The 25,000-nt window shown below is 32.7% G+C and overlaps 2 protein-coding genes across 3 annotated transcripts in view; one reads left to right on the forward strand and one right to left on the reverse strand.

The window, feature by feature from the left end:
• LOC145272817 (uncharacterized) overlaps positions 1 to 25,000 on the reverse strand; it is a 731,987-nt gene that overhangs the window by 612,439 nt on the left and 94,548 nt on the right. The window lies entirely within an intron of this gene.
• LOC145266611 (membrane metallo-endopeptidase-like 1) overlaps positions 2,835 to 25,000 on the forward strand; it is a 143,988-nt gene continuing 121,822 nt past the window's right edge. Inside the window, exon 1 of one of the 2 annotated variants that reach the window (XM_080122512.1) lies at positions 2,835 to 3,269. In XM_080122512.1, the coding sequence (XP_079978638.1) occupies positions 3,241 to 3,269 (29 nt within the window). In that variant the 5' untranslated portion in view covers positions 2,835 to 3,240. Of the gene's footprint in view, positions 3,270 to 17,570; positions 17,723 to 25,000 lie in introns of those variants that run through there. The other variant, XM_080122520.1, reaches the window with a different exon arrangement.

The following is a 25,000-nucleotide window of genomic DNA, read 5'->3' on the forward strand; positions in this document are numbered from 1 at the left end:
ACGAACAGACCGCGTGCTCTAACGTTACTCTATTTCCCCTTCGCCTTTGGTCCATCAAAACAGACATGTGCGCGACGCTCTACTGAGCTTAACCCTCTCTTTCTACAGCCCGACTTGCCACTTCGCGTTTCTCTATTGCATTCCCTCACGCGCGTAGTCGTCAACGGCTGAATGAAAACGTGTTCACCCAAGACTTTCAGGTATTATTTTACTTTAAGGCCCGTCTCACGTTCGTATAGAAGAAAATGTTTTTTTTGTAGATTCCAGTGTGCTGAAAAAGAATATGAAAACCGTTTTTTGGGTGGAAAATTTAAAATTAGCTGAAAAAGAAATAAAACAAGAAAAGGAAAGCACTCGAAGTTGGAGTAGGGAGGGGGGGTAATTTATCTTTTTTTTTTTTTTTACCTGGAACATAGAATTTTCAAATTTTCAAAAAGTAACGCACCGACATTTACCAATTAGAACACCATTTAACATTTTCCGAAGATAAAAGGCCGTCAGGTACGCGAGTGCGCGCGCGATTCCGCCATTGAAAAAGCTCGCTTATGTTTCCGCGCGCTCGCGCGTACTTCCAACATTCCGAGGTTCATACCATGCAAACGGTAAATTTCCGACGGAAACGGTTTTCATATTCTTTTTCAGCACACTGGAATCTAAAAAAAAAAAAAACATTTTCTTCTATACGAACGTGAGACGGGCCTTAAAGTAAAATTTTACCGACTTTCACTTCTCAACAGAAAATAAACGACATGTTTATTTTATTCCAGCATTTGAGTTCTTTGTTTCCTTCATTCAATTCGTTTCATTATTTTTTCTTGTAGCGAGTTAGGGTATTTTATATCCTGGTTCGCAACACTGGAGACACTTCAAGTTTCTGATTCCCGACACGAAAACATCGTATAACTTTCTATTCCTTTTCTATCTTACACCTCGGACACAGCCTCTCTTCTTTCAAAATAAATCTTTTCGTTGTTTTGTTAAAAAAAAAAAGAGGTGTTGATTAATTACTCTGTGCTTCTGTGTTGCAAATTAATCTTTTATTAGTTTTGTGCATTCACGCATAAAACCATCATAAACTGCTTTCTTTCATGAAATCGATTAGAAATTTACACAGAAATTTACACAAATTTACACAGAAATTTACACAGAAACTCCCGTTTCTCTTCCTTCCCTTCGCCCTATTGCTCTGGAGTAATTTTTATGCTTATAAAGTCTGTTCTCACCATGTTTTCTTAATCTATATAAAACAGTAGATGTATGTATGTGTGTGCATATTTAACCGATAAACTCTTAAACTACTAGTCACATAACACTGAAATTGACAGGAAATAGTAAGTCTTCAAGTCCAACGTGAACAAATTTCTGATGAGCCGTTCCACTTAAGTTAACAAATTTACCGAACTTCCATTACTATCGATTACTATATTGTCCTTTTGACTACTCTACACTCTTTAACCCTTATCCTTGAGTGGCCTATCGGCCTTGATAAGTGGTGACGTTTATGTAAAAAAAAAAAAAAAAAAAAAATCCTACACCAAATATAGTTTACAACGCATAAAATCTTTGTTTGGATTGGTGAATAACGCGCACAGAAATATGTTGGCAAGTTGAAATGCAAAATATTCATTTCAACTTGCTGGCATAATTCTATTACTTTTACGCAAATTCAATCATAGCTATGAGTGGGTTAATTTTAAATCTTTCTTATTTATCTGTCAAGTTAGCTCAAACGATAAGGAACGCGTCTGAGGCGCGAAATGTTTTCGATTCGATTCAAGCCATTAAAATGAGAAACTTTTGAAATCAGTACTATATATTACGTACAGTTTAATATTCAATAGAAAATTGGCTCTGTAATAATGAATACGAAATTTGCATGAATTAAAATATATTTAAGCGTATTTTACGACCCAGCAAGCCCACCCCTGCTAGTTTTGAAGAAAATATCGCGAACATCAATTACAATCATTTTTCTTTACTAAACATCACTAATAAGCTTCTTTCTTTAATAACTACAAAAAACCTTCTCAACCACTAATAGCTATGAGGAACCATTTCGAGTTAAACCCCATTTAGTAGTATGCACGTAATCTTGATACTTTACTTGAAAGTACTTCGTCAAACTCCTCGGCTTAACGTTCACAGGGAACATGAGTTGGAACAGATACATTGAGAGCATTGCCAAGGCTGCTGCACGGTGGGTTCTCTCTACTGTGCTAGAAAGTTACTTACGTCTGAGAGTATGCTGTACCTCTACAAGGCCACCACTTACCCATGTATGGAGTATTGTCGCCACATTTGGGCTGGTGCATTTAACGTTTGCTGAGAAATGGTCCTCAATGTATTATCGACTACAAAGATATTGTCCAGAAGAAACAAGGCCAACTGACAACGACTACCTCTGAGCTCAACCACAGAACAAAGCGATGCAGTGCTAAGCTCTTCAAGAAATACAACGGATTGAACACTAGGAAGTTTTTATTTAACTACGCATGAATGAACTGCAGAATAGGTTGCTAATGCCAAATATATATATATTTTTTAATTTAATTTTCACCCCAAACAAGGCACAGTGCCACTTTGAAGTAGGAGGGGGGTATTATCGGAGACATATCACTGCTTCTAGTTCTTGACATAAGCACCCCAGGTTGCTCGAATGATATGCCTAATTATCACACGAATAGATAATCAACAGGAGCACTTGTGCTTTGTCGTACACCTGTCGTGCTTTAATTTGTCGTACGTAATTAGTAAAACTAGTTATCAAACATAACTTTCGCCGATAGTCACGCATTATTTAAAACCGCCGGCCACGTGACGCTGTTTTGTTTTTTCTCACGGTAACAAAGTCGATGCGCACAAAATGCAGGTATGAAAACATTTAAATACTTATTATATTAATTATCTGTCACAAACACATATACACACAAACACACACACATTTTCGCTTTTATATATTAGATTATCTGTCAAACATCGATTCTCTTCTTCCTTTCCGTTGCGAACTCAGTGATTCAGGCTCAGTTCGCACTGATATCTATTTTTGCACGTCCGTTGTTTAGTAAAGTTCATCTGCGTAGAAAGAAGAAAAAAGTCAACACGTGACCGTGCCACTCATAATATTCCTCCGCATCCTTTAATCTACTTAACATCAGCTGCAACTGAGGATGTTAAATCAACCACACCTCCACAATTACTGAACTTGTTAAGTCACTCTAGTTCCTCTTCTTCACACATGCAATGGATACACTGAACAGAATTCGATCAAGGTAAGCCTAAAACTGTTTCACTTTAAGCTAAAAAAAAAAAAAAACTCATTCAAACAACATCAATGTTTTTATTTTGTTATTTCTAAATCTATTAACGTATTAAATAAGTTGGGTCAACTTTCGTTTTTAAAATTTCATATTACAGGTGCGTTCTCTATATGTGCCCAAGCGACTTTCCATACTCTGTATCTGTGCTTAAAACTAAACAAAAATTCCACAAAAAGTCTTTCCTAGAACTGTCCGTCTGTCGAACACAATACCGTGTGGCTGCTTCACGACTGACTCTAGCATAATCATTTTCAAGTCTAATGTAAATAAGTTCCTATTGAGCCACCCTTTTTAATGGTCTAGGCCTACTCAATTCTACCATTACTGATCATGTCTCAACGTTTACCCAACACTTAACTCTTATTCTAGAGTGGCCTCCGGTCCTTGATAAGTGATGACCTTCAAATAAGAAAACGTATAAGTAAAAAAAAAAAAAAAAAAAAAAAAAAAAAATTGAATTAAATAAATACATAAATGAAAATTCCATGAACAGAGTCTCTTTCCTAGAACTGTCCGTTTGAGAAACATAATACTGTGGGGCTGCCTCCCAGCTGACTATAACTTGGTAGTTTTCAAATCTAATGTAAATAAATTCTTGTCGAGTCGTTCTCTTATATAATTAAACCCTACCAAAGTTTCACTATTACTGATCGTCACTGTATGTCTCTCTGTCTACGTAGCACTTACTAACCTTTATCCTAGAGTAGCTTCCGGGCCTTAGTAAGTAAAAATAAGAAGAAGCTAATCTTCCTTATACTGCAACCGCATTCCCTATAATAATCTATAACAAAATATCTTTGATTGAAAGGAAAACAAAGCTGTTTTATAATATAATAAATTATATATATTTATTTAAGTGACCTACACCGTTAGGTGTAGGTTGCCGAAAGTAAACAGGAAAGAAAAGAATACAAAGATAAGTAAAGTTGGCAACTGAAAGCAATAAATTTTCCAGTGAATATAGCTTTGCTCCGTGTCTAGCCAACAAGTACAAAAGAGAGGACGTCTTTCTTCATAGGTGTCTGGAAGCTCTTTACCTTCTCTGCAAATCCTTAAAAGTCTGGAAGTAGTACTATAAAAAGTTCAGTCGAAATTAATGCACCAAGGAATCTGATTTGTCATCGCGTGACTAAACTACTTCAAAAGTCCTGCTCTCCACAGGAGGAAAAAAATGTTAATGTTTAGAATTGCTGAGAGTCCATCCTTCAAACTCTTCGGCTGAATATTCACAGGCAACATGAATGGGAGGAAATGCATTGGCGACGTTTTTCTTTGTGGGTGCATGGAAGCTCTTTGCCTGCCCTGCAAATTCCTAAAAGTCTGAATATAGTGTTTCAAGAGTCCAGTCGAAATTACTACGCCCAGAAGTTTGATTGGTGATTGTGTCACCAAATAACCTCAATGTTTATGACGGTACACTTTATTTTAAAATATCTTTTTGTTTTTAAAATCATAGTGTGCCCTTGCTCCAACCAAAGATGCGTTGAACTATGAACCGCTATTCATCAGCAGATTGTAAAACTTGCAAAATATACTCGTCAAGCATCAACAATTTCCCTTACTCTATTTGTGCCTAAGTTTAAAAGAAAATTCCACGAGCAGAGTCTCTTTCCTAAAACTGTCCGTCTGTGGACCACAATACTATGTGACTGCTTCACAGCTGACTATAACAATATTGTTTTCAAGTCTAATGTAAATAAGTTCCACTATCCATTACTAATCATAACGGTGTTGTCTCACCGTCCACCTAAACCTCATTAACATTTATCCTCGAGTGACTTCTGGGCCTTGGTAAATGATGACCCCCCCCAAAAAAAACCTCCAAAAAACATCATAATTTTCATTTCCGTCTACCGATACGGGGCGCAATTTTCTTCGACCCTTTTCACGCTGTCAAGAATGGCGAAATCTGATGCCAACCAAAGCATTACGGCTCAGTTTATCGAGACAAAAAATATGGAAAATGTAATCTTCCATCGAACCGTTTCATTTTCTAGTCGTTCGCAGTTGAAATGTTAAATGTTCTCGGTCCCGATACTGTCAGACTCATATGAGACATTGAACTGATTATAACCATTATAAACCGTTTGAATATTCTAACTTATCTCTCTAGCTATACTCCGAGGCAACGCCATGTCCAATATGACTTCGTTTTGCAATGTGATAAAGAATAAAATTCGAAAATGTCTTCATTTTTTTCAGTCTTATTTTTTTTAAGTTCAGTTTTGACCGTGCTATGTCAGACCAACAATACACCAAACGTCATGAACGGATTTGCATTTTCGGTGGGGTTTTAAGAAAAAGAAATTGTTGTTTCAATGGAAAATATAAAATTCTTTACAAAAAGAAATACGTATGATATACGTTTATAAGCCCTATAAATGTCTGTTTATTTTACAAATTATTGTGTTGTAATTTGGCTTATAAACATATATCATACGTATTTCTTTTTAAAATTTAAAGAACGCTTATATCACGGAGAACACAACCTTAATTTTCATGAAATTCTTTTTTTAAAATAAAGTAAAAAAGTTTAATCCATGTAAATATGATCCAGAAATAAATGTCCATATATATATATATATATATATATATATATATATATATATATATATATATATATATATATATATATATATATATATATATATATATATATATTTGTATTTTTCAGTAAATATATTTGTTTTTTTTTATTTAATTAATAATTTTTAAACAGTTTTATTTGCAAACATTTAATGTCTGAAAATTGAAATGTTTTTAAAAAAATAAGAAAAAAAAGAGAAAAATATTTAAACATAAAACAAAAAAAAACTTTCTAAGCAAAAAAAAAAAACCCAACAAAAAACAAAAACAAAAACAAAAAATAAACAAACAAACAAACAAACAAACAAACAAACAAAAAACAAAACAAAAACAAAACATGAATATACATTATTTTTATCTTTATTTTCAGCATTAGACCTTTCGTGTTCGTTAATTTCCGTAGATTTCCGTGGTACGTTCTACGGAAATAGTCGATAGGCCTTTGGTTCCTATATTGTATTAGTACGGAAATATTTTTTTTTAAATTGGAATTTTGCTACTAATGATTGAAACAATTTGTTTTACTCTTTAAACTGTTTAAGATTGAATGCTCATATAGATTCTCTTCGAGATGCACTCACACGCACATACATATACATGCACACACACACACACGCGCACACATACACACATACATACATACACATGCACACACACACACTCACACACACTCACACACACTCACACACATCTTCGTTTAGATGCACATTATTGTGTTATAGACAGATAATGACAGTGAAAAAGATTCTTTAAAACCATAACCTGCAATGAAAAATGTCCCCCGCCAAAAAATATCAAATTTATCATTTAAATTTTCATTATTTATTAATAAACAAAAAATCATTCTTTTATATTCCTCCGAAGCAACGTCAGGATACGGGCCCTGCCAGTTTATTAATAAATGAATTGCTTATGCAAATTATTCATTTGATTGAAATAATTATAGATTTTTATTGTCTTTTAAATTACTCAACCCTTTTTATTTCCAGAACGACAAACATCTAATTATATCCATAGTCGAAACTAAGTGTCCACAAAGAAGTGATAAAAAAGGAGTAACATAATAAGGTTCGAATGAAAAAAAATATTTAAAATCAGTTCGTATTTAAAACTCGCAAGAAAATATTTAATTTTCTTTTCACACTTAATTTTTCGATTTTTTGAATATCATAACTACCCTAACATCTTGTTTTATTTGTACTTTTAGAGTTTTATCACTTTGTGAAATTAGTCACCGAGCTTAGATATAAGACGCATTTCGTTCTTGTAAAGGAAGAGCATCAAGGTCAAAATAGTTGAAGTGAAATAAAAATCTATACGTTTAAAAATATTTCATATTAATATTCTTTTATATTATATATTCTCTTTTATTAATTAATTAATAAAGATTAACAACTTCATTAGCGTCAGATAATTCACTATGCTTATTTTCAATCAAGGGTTAACTTTCATTGCCATCGCCAAATTATTGAAATTCACAATCGACAATTCTTGCATTTCATTTTTATCAGAAACTTCAACAACGCCAGAACAAAAATTCATGAAACCTGGATTAAATCTCTCTCTCTCTCTCTCTCTCTCTCTCTCTCTCTCTCTCTCTCTCTATATATATATATATATATATATATATATATATATATATATATATATATATATATATATATAAACCTTTGTTCACTTCCAAACTAGGCACATTTCCATTGAAACTTGACAAGATCCTGTAATTTGAGGGCAAAATTATAGGAAGAATCTCAGATGTGGACTAGTGCAGAGAAATATTTGTTCACAGCACATTTAAATTTCTAGTAAAGTCGAACAAACAAGGAGCAGGAAGTGAATTCTAAAAGCAAGCGATCCAAGAAAAGAAGTAATAGAATGTCTTTACAGGCGGCGAACCTTAAATTGACAACTCCATTTTTTAAACTGTAGATTTGGAAACTATTGGATATTTTAAGTTCAGCTTGGTTTGGCAATTCATCATGTGGTTTCAGCAAGACGGAGCCACATGCAGCACAGCGACTTCCGTAGGAATATTGATAGAGTAGAGAAAGACTATCAAATTCCCTTCTGTGAGAAAGAAATTTTGGGAAGAGAAGAGATAATTCGCCACAGGCATGCAGAGTTTATGTTGCATTCTGTTAACGGTACCTCGCCAGATGTGGCAGCATTATTCCATCTTTAAATGTATTCGACCCTTTTAGAAGTAGAGGGTTGCACCAGGAATCAGGTAACTATTTTCACAGCAGCAGATTAGATTTAAGTCTTTAATTTGAGATATGGATTGAAAGTCATTCCAATTTATCAAAGTAAAGTTTTCATCTAAGCAAGACGCGTTCATTTCAACTGAACAAAACAGGGCTCTGAGCATTGGCGGTAAAAAGAGAAAAGTTTGCTAATAAAAGTGTTAAATGTAATAAGCCATTTTTCCCTCATTGCATCACGCCCTCCAAACAGGAAGAGATAGAATAAGCATGATCGTTTTCTTCGAAGTGCCGCCATTGATAGTTAGGTCGTTTGTATGAATGTCAATAAATTATCCCAGAATACAATTTTTATATATAAAAAAACATGGCTGTGAAAACATTTGCAAATATTTCATAGCTAGCAAGTTCGTGAAAAAACAAACAAACCCTTTTATATGCCCATAACTATTTCCCTAGAAACGAAGCTCCTGTCAATCTTATACGATATTATAGTTGCTTGTCACTAAGCAGATTAAAATTTCTGAGGTGATTGACAACTTTTTGATTTATTACAGATTCAAACAACTTACTCCCGATGCACAAGAAACTGATTGTTAAATACTGCTGAATATTTCCAAGATGATTAATTCATATGAAGGTTTTGTTAATATTCGTAAAGCATTTTTATTTTCTGATCGTTAATTTCGATAACGCATTCTCCCGATATAATCCATAAACACTATGTCTTATACGGTATGCGTACCGACATTTGTTTTCTCCTAATGAAGAAACTCAAATCCAAATGTTCAATACCAACAATAAAAATAAAATAAGAGAAAGAAATCAATACAATAATTTGAACATTGATTGAGGTACATATGACTGAGTCGAAGTGAGTTACACGGTTGACTAATTAGAATCCCACAGCTAGAACACCACAATTGAATACAATAATTAGAATCCCACAACTAGAATCCCATAATTGAATCCGACAATTAGAATCCTGCAACGAGAATCCCACAATTGAATCTGAGAATTAGAACCCCACAACTAAAATCCCACAACTTAATCACACAACTAGAATCTCGCAACTGAACCTTACAACTAGAATCCCACAACTAAAATCCCACAACTAAAATCCGACAATTGAATCTGACAATTAGAATCCCGCAACTAAATCCCACAATTGAATTCGACAGTTAGATTCCCACAACTGAATCTCACAACTAGAATCTCATAATTAGAATCCCACAGCTGAATCCCACAACTAAAATTCCACAATTAGAATCCCACAACTAGAATCAAACAATTAAAATCACACAAGAAAATGGAAAACAACTTGAGAAATTCTCAGCAGTTATTTGCAATGAAGCGGATCAAGGCCTCCAGGTTAACGTTTGTCTATAGCCTTCCTCGAATATTTGGAAACAATAAGAGACTGGATGTTAAAATGTGTCAAACCAATCGTAGCTCAAGAAACAAAAATAATAGTTTGAACATTGATCAGTGGTTCAGATGAGACATCGCAGCTCAAGCGATGGTTCAGTTTCTACAGACACACTCTCGATACATTCGATACAAGTCTATTTCCATTATTATACACTTCCTCTACTAGCCAATTGAATATACGTTGGGGATTATAGTACGCGTCTCACATACGACGTTTCCTCTCCCAAATCCCTCTTATATGTTTATCCAGTATTGGGTTGATTAACTACTTCAATTAAATACTCATTGGCTATTCCATACTTTTCCATAACTCTATTACACACAGACACACAGACACAGACACACAGACACAGACACAGACACACAGACACAGACACACACACAGACACACACACACACACACACACACACACACACACACACACACACACACACACACACACACACACACACACACACACACACAAAACCTTGTTGAAATTCAAACTTACATTTTTTCTTCTATATAACTCTTTTTTATTTCATCTTGGATCTCTTCATTACAGCCGTTTTGTTAATGGGATGACAATTTTATGATTTTATGTTTTCATAAAATTTTCTTTTTCACGAACTCGTCAGATGTGATTTCCACCCGATGTTACCAACAAAAAGTTAATTTTGTACATGATAAACCTGGTGCGCTTGTTTGGCGAAAAGAAATTCCATCCTCACAGGTCGACATCTTGGGTACCGTGCAACCCAATATATATATATAGTTTTTCGGTGGGAAGATATCCAAAAATTGAAAATAATTGAATTTCAACAAGGGTCGTTGATAGTGCTCAATCATAAGAGAGCAAGCTATATTAAAAAAAATTTTTAAATGTAAATACAGTCATATCTTGCTACGATGTGCAGACCGTTTCAATCATATTAGATATCATCAGGCAAGAAAAATTAAGGTACAAAAACTGAAAAGGTTGAACACCTTTTCAGTTTTTGTACCTTAATTTGGCGATGGGCGAAATTAAAGTTCTTATGAGTTTATGTTAATTCTGAAGATTCGGTTTCTGTTAAGAGAAGGGATGGTTAAGAAGGGGGTTGAAAGGGTAGTTTAAGGTTAAGGAATTAGTAAGGAGGGCGTAATATAATAATACAGAGGTGGGGTGTGAAGACAGTGGGGAATAGAGACTGAGGTGGCACGGTTGTAATGGCTACCGATGAAGCGCAATAGTGAGGATCCAATTTCAGATCATTTAGGGGTGTTTCAGCTTTGACAAATGTAACTAAATTGGGTCAACTGGTCAGATGATAAAAGTTTGATGTATTTTAGTTCAGTTTTTATTATTTTATTTATTCACTAGCATTTCAGCCCGGCGTTGCCCGGGTGTTTAGATGTGTATGTTGAGCATAAAAAAGCGGTAAAATTTTTTAACTTTGACTCCTATTTTGACCCCTTAACATTTATTGTTTTGGGCTCAAATCATGTTATTAAGTTAGATCCATGTCCAAGGAACCTATATATAAAATTTTAAGTGTTTAGACCCAAAATTGGCGAAGGAGTTTGGTAGTATTCTCAAAAGTCAAATCGTTGAACTTTGACCCCTTAACAGCCGAATTTCTGGCCGAACAAAGATTTTCCCAAACTTCAGTACCCTGTTTATCAAATTTTGAGTCTGTAAACTGAAAATTAACAGAGTTATTGCGTAGGAAAATGTACGCACACAGACACACAGACACGTTCACTTTTATAGATTAAACAAAAATATATACGTATACATAAATATATATGGAAACAATTCTGTGTTTTCTGTAAACTTTTTACGTAAATATTATGCAAGTATAAATCACGTAGAATATCTGCATGAATATAATTACACGTAATAGTTAACTAAAGATGATCATCCCATAAGAAACTAATAGGGAATTAATTAAAATGAATGTTTAAAAGAATATGAAAATTAGCTAGATCTTTTGCTAGTGAATGCATTTCCACAACGCATATATAAGAAAATTGTATTTTCGTTTTAAATAAATAGAAAAGAGTGGGTTTTAATATGAATATCAATACACACAAAAGAAAAACGAATTTATAGGAGTATAGATTTATTTATTAATTTTTATTTATTTTTATTCTTCTTATTTATATGCATTGTTTTAAAATTTAACTTTGAACTTTTCTTTTTACTTTTAACAAGTTGGATGTTTAATCTATATATTTACGTTTCGATGTTAAAGCTTATTGAATATTGGTAATATTGTCTTTTTTTACTTTGTTTCCTTATGCACGTATACATAAACAAATACGCAGAAACGAGTAATAGATACTAGAAGCCCATATATTCGCAAATAGACACATACACGGACGTGAATGTATATGGAAAAAACTCAAATATCGTCTTCAGGACACTTTTTCGCCTTAGTAGGGTTATGGATCTACCATATATATTTACTGGTTTAATTAAATCAATTATTAATTTGTGTTTTGATTTTATTCTGGTTGGTATTTTAATAAGTTAAAATATTAATACTTATTAAATGATGGTAGTTTTAGCTATCGGTATGCTTAGATCTCTCTCTCTCTCTCTCTCTCTCTCTCTCTCTCTATATATATATATATATATATATATATATATAAATATACATATAGATACACATATATGTACATAAAAATTTACATATATCAAGACCATTAAACTACGTTTACATTTGTGTATACGTTATTATTTTTTTTATTTCTTATAATGTTTATCCATGTGTATTATTGTATATTGATATTTTATCATAGTCTCGTATCGAGATTATTTTTAAAGGTTTTCTCGAAAAGCTTAATGTATGATTGATGACTTTTTGTAATTTCTCCTATTTGAAAGTCGTTCTGGTAGTTATATAGTGTTTTATTTTAAGAACTTAAATTATGTTATTTTAATTTTTTATATATGTTGGGGGTAAGGGAAATTCTAGATTCGTATATTTAGTGCTAAATAAGGTAAATTAGGCAGTGTTTGGGGGAAAATCCACGAGTTTGGGTAGTTAGTTTATAGAGGGTGTTATGTAATTTGTGTTTTTTTAGTTGTTGGTGGTAAGTTTAGTTGATTAAGGTGTTAGGCTAGATGAGTGCACTGAGTATGTGTCAGAAGCAACCCCAGGGGGATGAGCATACATATATTAAAACCAACAAAGTTCCCACAGAACAGTAAGACGATTTAAAAAAAAGTTCTTTTTAATATTGTAATATTTTTTTTATCTCAATAAATATATATATAACACGCATACATACATACACACAAACACATACATACATACATACATACATACATACACACAAACACATACATACGTACACACAAACACATACATACGTACACACAAACACATACATACACACACAAACACATACATACGAGCACACAAACACATACATACATACATACATACATACATACATACATACATACATACATACACACAAACGCAACAAACTAAACGATTAAAAGTTAGACCGATCATCTTGTCGAGGTGTGTTTTTTCTCTTTTGTTAAAGAGTGCTTCTACTCCTTCCCGTCCCCCGTAAAATGATGGAATAAGCTTCTCTGTTTTTTTTTTACATGCCATATGTTACTCTCTCTCGACTTCTTGTTCACTATTTTAATACTTCGACACATTCTACCCTTTCCTAACACCGTCAATTGTTCATTATCATCAATCGTCGTCCATATTATTCGCTCTATCACTAATTTTGTTTAATCTACCATAATCTATATAAAGCACCTGACAATTTGTAGCTAATTTCACTGTTTTTTTTTAGACTTGGAGACTGAGTCAACATGCGACCAACGTACATAAACTAGTCCACACCTTCTGTCGTTCACCTGCGACAAGATGGGCGGAAACCAGACCCCCCCACGTTGGTGCTAGTTGATAAATGACACTGGTCTCCTTTATATTTATAGTCATCATAATTAGGTTGCATTCAACAGGAAAAAAAACATTACATGACTGAGTCGGAGGGCGTCACAATGTTGACGAACTAGAATCCCACAACTAGAATCTCACAATTAGAATCTCACAACTAGAATCTCACAACTAGAATCTCACAATTAGAATCTCACAATTAGAATCCCACAATAAAATGGAAAACAACTTGAAATCTTTGAATATCTGGAAACAAAAACTGGGTGTTCAAATGTGTAAAACATCACACAAAAGGTGTTACTCAATTAGTAGGGAAAGCAATGGAGTTAAACAAGAACTTGAAGACAATATCTGATGAGAGTCTAATGAAAACAGATAAACAAGGCCAGTAAAGCGTAAACAACTTAACGGCCAATATCCAAGCTTAATAACAATTGTAACGTAGTTTGGCTATTCCATTAAATGACGACTGCCGTGTCTAATCAGCATTTGTATGCAATGTCATGGCGTGAGGTCATGATACCGAATGTATATAAAGGCATAAAGATAGGGAGAAAGAAGAGGAGAAGCAAAGAGAAGAGAAAGGAAAAAAATGTGTGGCAATTTGGAAGTTACCCTCGGCAGATGTATCTGGTTTCGTGTATTGAAAACCAAACCGAATCAACAGTTACATTGTACAGGTTCAATGTCAATATCTGTGAAACTATCATTTGAACTTCATTAAGAATGAACTGAATGAATCCAAAAACCAATAGTTAAAGAATGCATTTTGCATTTATTACAATTATATTTGGGTTTATATAATAAAATATGTAAAAGAATTTGCAAATTCTTATTATATCTTCCATGAGTCTCTCTCTCCCTATCTCCCCCCTCTCTCTCTCTCTCTCTATATATATATATATATATATATATATATATATTTAGATGTAATATTTCTGTATAAATATATTTTCTTATAATATATATCAATCCTTATTTCAGAAGCCCAATGTAATTACAGAGCAATATACTTATTCTTTATATATATATATATATATATATATATATATATATATATATATATATATATATATATATATATATATATGTGTGTGTGTGTGTGTGTGTGTGTGTGTACATATGTATACACACACACACACATATGTATACACACACATAATACGACGTTAATTCTTGGCCTGAAGACGTAATCCCCCAACACGGGTTATTACAGAAACATGTATGCACATATGTAGCCATCAATATTTGTATAAATAAATTTAATATATATATACATATATATATATATATATATATATATATATATATGTGCGTATATATATATATATATAAATTATGTAATGAACTAAGAAAATTATACTATTCAAAAGTGCTCAATACATACGTAGAGCTATTATTATAAGTGAAATTATGTAAACATGAGGAAAACTCTACACGAATTCTTTTACGTTTCGAAGATGTTTATCGTTTCGTTCGGGGTTCAATAATGACTCAAAATGATTAAATAAAAGGTTAAATAAATATTAAATAAATCAATAAAAAGTATAATACAATATAACTTAAAAGTAAAATAAAAGTAACAAGAAAGTTATTAGCAAAGATAACCTTTAAAACATCCATCTAATATAGTAATTGTCTGTATTTTTGGGATGAGGTGTTTTCATTTATTGAGATTGTCGGACTGACTTCCTCATCTTCGTTGGACTATAACAACCAAGATGAGGAAGTCAGTCCGACAATTCATCTAATATCTTTGTCAGATATACATTATTTCTCTCTCTCTCTCTTTCTCTCTCTCGCTTAATTTTTTTTTTATTACATTTTCACCTCAAACAAGGCACATTGCAACTTTGATGTAGGGGGCTACTATTAGGGACACAGGTTACTAGGTGGGGAGTTGGGCAGCAAGATGTCGGTCACGTTACACTTGAACTTCTACAGTTGGGGAAGCAGGAATCTGGAAGGGAATTCCAAAGTCTAGCGGTTCTGGGGAAGAAACTACTGGAGTAGAAGACTCTCTTACATCTAGGGATCTCAACTGTAAAGGGGTGAGATTTTGCTGCTTGTCGAGTTTGTCGGGGGTCGGAACATTCATGGTTAAAGTACTTGTAGACTACATTTCGTCGATGGGACAGAGGCTGAAGCTTAGATGACAGTTCACGACCGCTTATATATATACGCATCTATATATTTATTATTATTATTATTATAATAATAATTATAATATATATAATATATATTACAGATATAATTATGTTAGCCCCTTTAAGAACTCGGTTCTTATTGTTGAAATTAAAGTCAGTCACTTAAGCTCACATGTGCAGATCATGATGTTGTAATCGTAAGATCACTCTTAAATGTTAATTTTAACTGTATTTCTCGCAGTTAACGATGGTATGTTCCTTGCTAATGGAGTCAGAGATGGTTTCGTGTCCGGGTTCAAATCTCCCGAACGGCTGTAATCAAACTCCCTACTTTGATGATTCCCGAAAGAATGAAACATTAGGGTATTAATACTAAGGCATTAAAATAATTATAGTAATGATCATATATATATATATATATATATATATATATATATATATATATATATATATATATATATAAAAGTGAACGTGTCTGTCTGTCTGTCTGTCTGTCTGTGTGTCTGTGTGTCTGTGTGTCTGTGTACATTTCCCTACGCAATAACTCTGTCAATTTTTAGTCTATAGACTCGAAATTTGAAATACCGGGTACCGAGATTTGGGAAAATCGATGTGACGGGTGTCAGCCATAAATTTGGCTGTTAAGGGGTCAAATTTCAACGATTTTACCTTTAAGAACTCTACCAAACTCCTCCGACAATTTTGGGTCTAGAGACTTGAAATTTTAGATATAGGTTCCTTGAACCTGGATCTAACTTAATAAAGTGATTTGAGCCCGAAACTATAAATTTTAAGGGGTCATAATAGGGGTCAAAGTTTTAAAAAATTAACCATTTTTTTTGTTTTTTTGCTTTTTTTGCACAGCATACACCTCCAAACACCCGAGCAACGCCGGGCTGAACTGCTAGTATATATATATATATATATATATATATATATATATATATATATATATATATATATATATATATATATATATAAGTTTTCAGTGACTAGACAGTCAGTTGTTTCAGTCTAGTTAACAATCAGCCGAATGCACAGCTAAGCATTCACAACTACCGGAGAACGTTCATTTGTGTTTACAAAGTTGTTTACATTATGTTTACACGAAATACTCTGTCCGTTTATTACTATATATATATATATATATATATATATATATATATATATATATATATATATATACAGAGAGAGAGAGAGTCATCCATATATAGTACTGTTTCGCTGTTTCACAGCTCATCAGTGCGGCTAGACAGGCAACTACCTCAAGCCAGGATCGAAACCCGACCGCCAAAACGACAGTGAAAGCTTTTAACCATTACACTATACGATTGCTGTGCAGGTAGTGAATTAACGATGTTTTGACATCACCCAGATGCTCAAGCTCGATTTGTTTACACAAAGAGCATTGCTTAATATGCGAATGGCAGTTTGTATATCACTTTCCAATATGCTCAATATATATAGCTTAATTTATGTCCTCTCAGTAGTTTTATATGTCTTGATTGTATCACACACACACACACACACATACACACACATATATATATATATATATATATATATATATATATATATATATATGTGTGTGTGTGTGTGTGTGTGTGTGTGTGATACAATCAAGACATATAAAACTACTGAGAGGACATAAATTAAGCTTTTACTTTAACATTTATCGGCAACCTTTTTTGATTTTAGAATGTTGCTGTGTTTTTGAAAAGCCGCCCAACCCAGCCCGTTTCTGTGTTTCAATGTCCTCTCGTGATCACTGGAGAAAGTCAGTTTATGCTCTAAATAAATAAATTGGGTGCCATGTTTGATGAACAGTAATGTTTAGATTAAACTGTGATTTAGCTGTAGAAATACATTCTGTTTTCTCTGTATTTATTACTAACCTTATCTCCTTTGCATTCTTTGTTAATACATTAACAAACCTTGAAGTTTATGTGTGCATTCATTAACAAAGCGATGTCATCAGCGTAGGAGAGGTTGGAGAGGATTTGTCCACCTATAAAAAAACATCGTTTTGGCAAGTCTCTTCTGTCTTAACCAATAACATCAGCTAGTGAAACACAGAACAGGATTGCTGAAACACATCTTCTTGCTTGACGCCTTTTTTGATGTTTACAGAGGGACTAAACCCAAGGTCAGTTTTTATAAAAGCTTTTGACCCGTTGTAAATTTTAGAAGGTTAATGTAGTTTTCGTTGAGAGGGGTTTTATCTAAAATTGACCAAAGTTTGTCTAATTTGATATTATCGAAAGCTTTTGAGAAAAATGATTTATTAAACTCGTAACAGCCATGAACAAGATATCAACGGTCAAAACCCCTAGCACTCGACAACATTCACTCCGAGTTTTTAAAAGCTGGATGTGATACTATGGTCGCAGTTTTTCATACTTATTTAATCTTATTTTAGAAATTAGTAAAATGCTTCTAATTTCAAGAAAGCATTAATAGTTGTTTCATACAAAAAGGATGACAGATTTGAATATAAAAGCTATAGACCTAAAAGTTTGTTGAGTCATGTTTAGAAACTCTTTATGACTATTATTGTCAACAGAATCAAGAATGCTCTTTATTCCTGTCTCCCGGATTCCCACAATAGAAGCGGCATAGTCGAACAAAATTTTTCCCTTAACCAAATGACTGAAAAATATGAGCACGGGCCGAATTGTACGTTTATATATTACATAAATCAAGCATTTTTGGACGAACATAAATTAGTGTCTGTTCCCAGTAAAGAATAAAGCAGTATATTAAAATATTTATGGTACTGATATTGCGCTATCGAACTATAGAAATGAACTTTGTGTTGTTAATATTTTATGTTCGATTAGGAAAAATTATTTGAAATATATATATATATATATATATATATATATATATATATATATATATATATATATATATATATATATTTCTCTCTCTTGTCCCTCGCCATATCTCCATCTCTCTCTCTCTCCCTCTATCTCTCACACACACATATACAGATATATCCATCTATACATCTATAAAAGTGAAATTATCTGTGTGTGTGTATCTATGTTTGTACATTTCTCTACCAAATTACTCTGTCAATTTTCAGTCTTCAGACTCGAGATTTGATATAAGAAGTATTGAGATTTATGAAAATCTTTTTAATCGGTTTACGGCCAGAAATTTGGCTTTCAAGGGGTCAAAGTTCAACGATTTGACATTTGAAAACTCTACCAAACTCTTCCGCCAATTTTGGGTCTAGACACTTAAAACTTTAGATGTAAGTTACTTGGACATGAGTCAAACTTTTTAATTTGATTTGAGGCATAAAAAATAAATGTTAACGGGTCAAAATTGGGGTCAAAGTTAAAACAAATTTGACCTCTGCCGTCTCTACAATTACTCAGCCAATTTTTAGTTTAAACATTTGAAATTTTACATAAAGTCTATTCAGACATAGGGCAAGCTTTTTAATCGGTTTTTGGACGAAAATTTGGCTGCCAAATTTGCCAAGTGGTCAAAGTGTAAAGAGTTGACCTTTGCGGTCTCTAGCAAACTATTCAGCCAATTTTGGGTTTAAACATTTGAAATTTTACATAACGTGTATTCAGACATGCAGCAACCTGTTTAATCATTTTGGGGGCGAAAGTTTGGCTGCCAAGAGATCAACGTTGAAAGAGTTGACCTTTACAAACTCTGCTAAACTCTCTTCGCCAATTATGAGTCTAAACACTTATAATTTTAGATGTAGGTTGGCTGGACATGTGTCTAACTTTTTAATATATATATACATATGCACATAAAGTTATAAACAGTACATAGGGCCCGAGCAAAGCCGAGCTGAACTACTAGTTATTTATAAATGTCGATAAAGTGAGCATAAAGAGTAAAGAGTCAGAGAGCATTTACCTACAGGAAGTCGGTATATTTCATTTTTCACTTAGGTTGACCACTTTTTCGTAATTCCCTTAAAACGACTCAGCTTTATTCTCTTAAAGGGATTTTATAACGATAATACTTATAAATTTATTTCTATAGGTACTAGTGCTTCATGCTTACGCAATCATCAGTGTAGGATTTGACAATACATATTCTGTCAATGTGAATATGCGTGTGACAGTGAGTTTAAGTTCAGTCGGCCTTGTTAAAAATATATATATTTATCTTGTTAACAATATATATATTATCTTGTTAACAATGTATATATTATCTTGTTAACAATGAATATTATCTTGTTAACAATGTATATATTATCTTGTTAACAATGTATATCATCTTCTTAACAATGTATGTTATATTGTTAACAATGTATATATTATCTTGTTAACAATGTATATTATCTTGTTAACATTAACAATGTATATATTATCTTGTTAACAATGTATATTATCTTGTCAACAATGTATATTATCTTGTTGACAATGTATATTATCTTGTTAACAATGTATATTATCTTGTTAACAATGTATATTATCTTGTTAACAATGTATATATTATCTTGTTAACAATGTATATTATCTTGTTAACAATGTATATATTATCTTGTTAACAATGTATATCATCTTCTTAACAATGCATGTTATATTGTTAACAATGTATATATTATCTTGTTAACAATGTATATTATCTTGTTAACATTAACAATGTATATATTATCTTGTTAACAATGTATATTATCTTCTCAACATTAACAATGTATATATTATCTTGTTAACAATGTATATATTATCTTGTTAACAATGTATATTATCTTGTTAACAATGTATATATTATCTTGTTAACAATCTATATTATCTTGTTATCAATGAATATATTATCTTGTTAACAATGTATATTATCTTGTTAACAATGTATATATTATCTTGTTAACAATGTATATTATCTTGTTAACAATGTATATATTATCTTGTTAACAATGTATATTATCTTGTTAATATTAACAATGTATATATTATCTTGTTAACAATGTATATATTATCTTGTTAACAATTTATATTATCTTGTTAACAATTTATATATTATCTTGTTAACAATCTATATTATCTTGTTAACAATGAATATATTATCTTGTTAACAATGTATATATTATCTTGTTAACAATGTATATATTATCTTGTTAACAATGTATATTATCTTGTTAACAATGTATATATTATCTTGTTAACAATCTATACTATCTTGTTAACATTAACAATGTATATATTATCTTGTTAACAATGTATATAATCTTCTTAACAATGCATATATTATCTTGTTAACAATGTATATTATCTTGTTAACAATGTATATTATCTTGTTAACAATATATATTATCTTGTTAACATTAACAATGTATATATTATCTTGTTAACAATGTATATATTATCTTGTTAACAATGTATATTATCTTGTTAACAATGTATATATTATCTTGTTAACAATCTATATTATCTTGTTAACAATATATATATTATCTTGTTAACAATGTATATCATCTTCTTAACAATGTATATATTATCTTGTTAACAATGTATATTATCTTGTTAACAATGTATATTATCTTGTTAACAATGTATATTATCTTGTTAACATTAACAATGTATATATTATCTTGTTAACAATGTATATTATCTTGTTAGCAATGTATATATTATCTTGTTAACAATCTATATTATCTTGTTAACAATGAATATATTATCTTGTTAACAATGAATATATTATCTTGTTAACAATGTATATATTATCTTGTTAACAATGTATATATTATCTTGTTTACAATGTATATTATCTTGTTAACAATGCATATATTATCTTGTTAACAATCTATATTATCTTGTTAACAATGAATATATTATCTTGTTAACAATGTATATTATATTGTTAACAATGTATATATTATCTTGTTTACAATGTATATCATCTTGTTAACAATGTATATATTATCTTGTTTACAATGTATATTATCTTGTTAACAATGTATATATTATCTTGTGAACAATGTATATTATCTTGTTAACAATGTATATATTATCTTGTTAACAATGTATATTATCTTGTTTACAATGTATATATTATCTTATTAACAGTGTATATTATCTTGTTAACAATGTATATATTATCTTGTTAACAATGTATATATTATCTTGTTAACAATGTATATATTATCTTGATGAAACCATATGCGTGAACTATGTTAACTTTTGTGTCAGTATGTGAATATGTGTGGTGTCGAAATGTAACTTCCCTGCGCCATTTTTACAAGTACTTTAATGGAATGTGCTCCGATGAACTCATAGCAATTGTACTCCCTCTGCGTACATACCTTGGACTAATCCGACAATCGGTCAAATCCCACTTATTAATATTTATAGGTTCGTAGATGTCAGAAAACCTTCCACTCTAATAGTTTCTTCCGGTGGACTACTAAACTTTAAAATTCCCTCCCTTGCTTCCTGCTTCTCCGAATGTATTCACCGGCAAAAGTTGAAATGTAATTTTAACAGACATTTCGCTGCTCAACTCTCCACAGTTTCTCTTTTAGACACGATCTCAAATAGTACCCTTTACGTTCCAAATAACAACACACAAAACATAAAGAAAGCAGACTGATCGGGGTTGAGTGTTTCACTATGATGAGAAAAGTTGACATTCTGATTTGTATAGCACGGTGGTCGGATCACGAGAAGGATTTTTCATTTCGAGCGCGAATAAATGATTTTGCGTGCAGACATATTTTTAAACAGATCACGTGACCGCTATTTTCGTAATTTTATCAATTTCTCACTCAAGTTGGGTTGTGTGCTTTCTCCTATTCAGTTGGCCTATAAATATATAATAGTGAAAGATATGTTAATCCTATTTACGTTCATATCGTTCGGGACTTCGAGACAAAGTGTGTTGCTCGGACCTGGTCTCCAGTTCCAAAAGAATTGGTCGGAGGTACAGCGAAAAGCCGAAGCCGCGATCGACTCGTGAGTTCAAAGGAAACTTTCCTTAAAGGGTAGAGCGGAGGCGTGCCGCGTGCACTACTTACGTCTTTCCTCTCATCCTCTTTCGACTGGCCGTACTTCCTTTGAATGCACGTTACCCCTGTCCCCGTTGCAACGGAGGTGGGTATTGGGTTTACAGACATGTCTATGCCTATGTTCAACGTCCGTTTGAGGAAGGCTTCGGACTGCCCGACGAAGTATCATCGAGACGCTAAGAGGCTAGCATTCCTCACTTGAACTTGACAGAAAAGTTCGCGTGGAATCCCACAAACAATATCGCTTTTCCCAATATCATCCGCGACCACTTGACGAAGGCCAGAGGAATTAGTTGGCCGAAACGTTGTGAATAAACAATCCAATAAAAAGATGAAAAACAACAACTAATAAAGATGAGACTAGTAGTCCGAAATAAAAATGAATTGAGAAGCATAGGGTTGAATTTTTTGCTGATCAGGATCCGATTTTATTCTTCAAGAACCAATTGAAGGTCAAGATCACGTGTGACAGAAAAAAAATTACATTCCGTGGTTTTTGACAGAAGATGGATCAGAATAGCGAGCGTGTGTGCATATAGTGGTGCCAAGTTTGAGTACGTGTTGCCATTCTGATGGAGCCCACACCCCTTAAAGTAAGCCCTTGTTTAGTTTCTTAGATAATTGAGTGAATGCGCCCCTCTCTCTATTAGAAACCTCCAAGATGCCTGCGCCCCAGCTTTTCTTTTTGTCCCTGGCCTTTCACTAATTACTTCCATCTTGGATATCACATACTTTCCAACTCCCCCCCCTTTTCTTTTTTCACGTTTAGAATTCAGTCTCATTTAGAGATTGACCTGCTTGTTTTCTGATCCCCATCAAGCCAGTGTGTGATTCACCATCTAGAAAGAGTTGGGAGTGTCTTACTAATACTTAACCCCCCCATTCCACGCCAATGAATTCATGTTTTATTCAATAAAAACGATTTTGACAAAATTTCATTTTTAAACATAGATTATATATATATTATTACAAAAAACAAAAAACAAAAAAAAAACCCCGACTTGATTCGGAAATCTTAAGTAGGACGACCCCTGCTGTAAATGTGGTATTATGATGACTGAGAACTCTATCTAGGACTATCTTAAACAATTCAAAGGCACAGTAATAAGATGTCCATAGACTCTCTCCCCACTTTTTTTATTGGCCTTGTGCCTAATTTTATTTTTGTAAACTTTTTGTTCATCAGAATAAAATATATAAATCAAAGTGTAGTATATGTTCCACTCTCAGTTAGAATGTGTACGTTTTCAGCGTTACATATATGGTATGTTCTCGGTCGAGGAAGAGAAATTTTAACGACTGGGTCAATGTTTATTTTTGTTTTAATTTAGATTGCCCGTTTCGGGAAATGAATTTTCTCCACATTAAAAAACAACTGACTGTGTGTACTTTTTACAATCGTAGGAAGACTATTTGATCAGAAAACAACAATATGAATCTTGATTAAATAAAACAAACAAACAAACGAACAAAACACAATACCAAAACTTTTATATCGAAAATAAATCTGTTATTTTTTTTTATTTTAAAACGTCACCAAGAATACATGAATTTATTAACAACTAATTTAAATTCTTCGATTCAGTAAATTTCGAAAAAAAAAAAAAAACCCAACAAAAAAAAACTTGCATGCCCCGGGTTGTCATGTAAGAAAATACGAATAGAAGAGGATGAAGTTGCTCGGCATCTATTCATATCCGCTTTGAATTGCTGCATCATACAATACAATTAACGGCGAGAAGGCACACGGGCTTATACATTCGAGATTACAGTCTCCAATAGATTTGTAGTCAAAGCGAAGCAAATGATTCCTCCAATGTTTGTTTAGTCTGGTTTTAAAGGTATTGAGTGGCTCTTCCGGCAGCTGGTTCTACACGTTCACCACACGTTGAGAGAAAAAGTGTGCTCGACAATCTTGTTTCAAATAAAGCATCAATACACGTTGTATTCCCCATGCAGATATTTGAAGATTTGCATGGCATCTCTTCTCATTCGACGGAATACCAAAGTTGGAAGATCCAGTTGCTTCAGTCGCTCCTCGTAGGATCATGCAGATCTGGGGCCAATTTCATGGCCCTCTTTTCCACTTCTATGGTTCCAATGCCACGCATATATCGCGGTAACCATGCTGATGTGACAATTCTAGCTTTAAACAGATCAACCCCTTATAGAGAGATAGGAACAACATATTCCATGTAAACAGACGATGACATCATATGCCAACCAACTTGTTAGCAGTGGTTAATGGGCGAATTTACTGCATATGCTGGAAGACCATTCCAAGGCTCAGGAATCCTGATTAGCGAAGCGGTACTTCTCTGGTTCAATCGAAATCGACGATAAAACAGTTTTTTAGTAATGTCTACGCAAATCTATTTCTGGTGCAGGAGTGAATAGCAGATGCTGATGAGGATCGTAATGGCCACTGAGGAGATTGTAGGT

Source organism: Euprymna scolopes, chromosome 4 (assembly GCF_053919585.1).
Source record: "Euprymna scolopes isolate OS-2025 chromosome 4, ASM5391958v1, whole genome shotgun sequence".
NCBI classification, from domain to species: Eukaryota; Metazoa; Mollusca; class Cephalopoda; order Sepiida; family Sepiolidae; genus Euprymna; species Euprymna scolopes.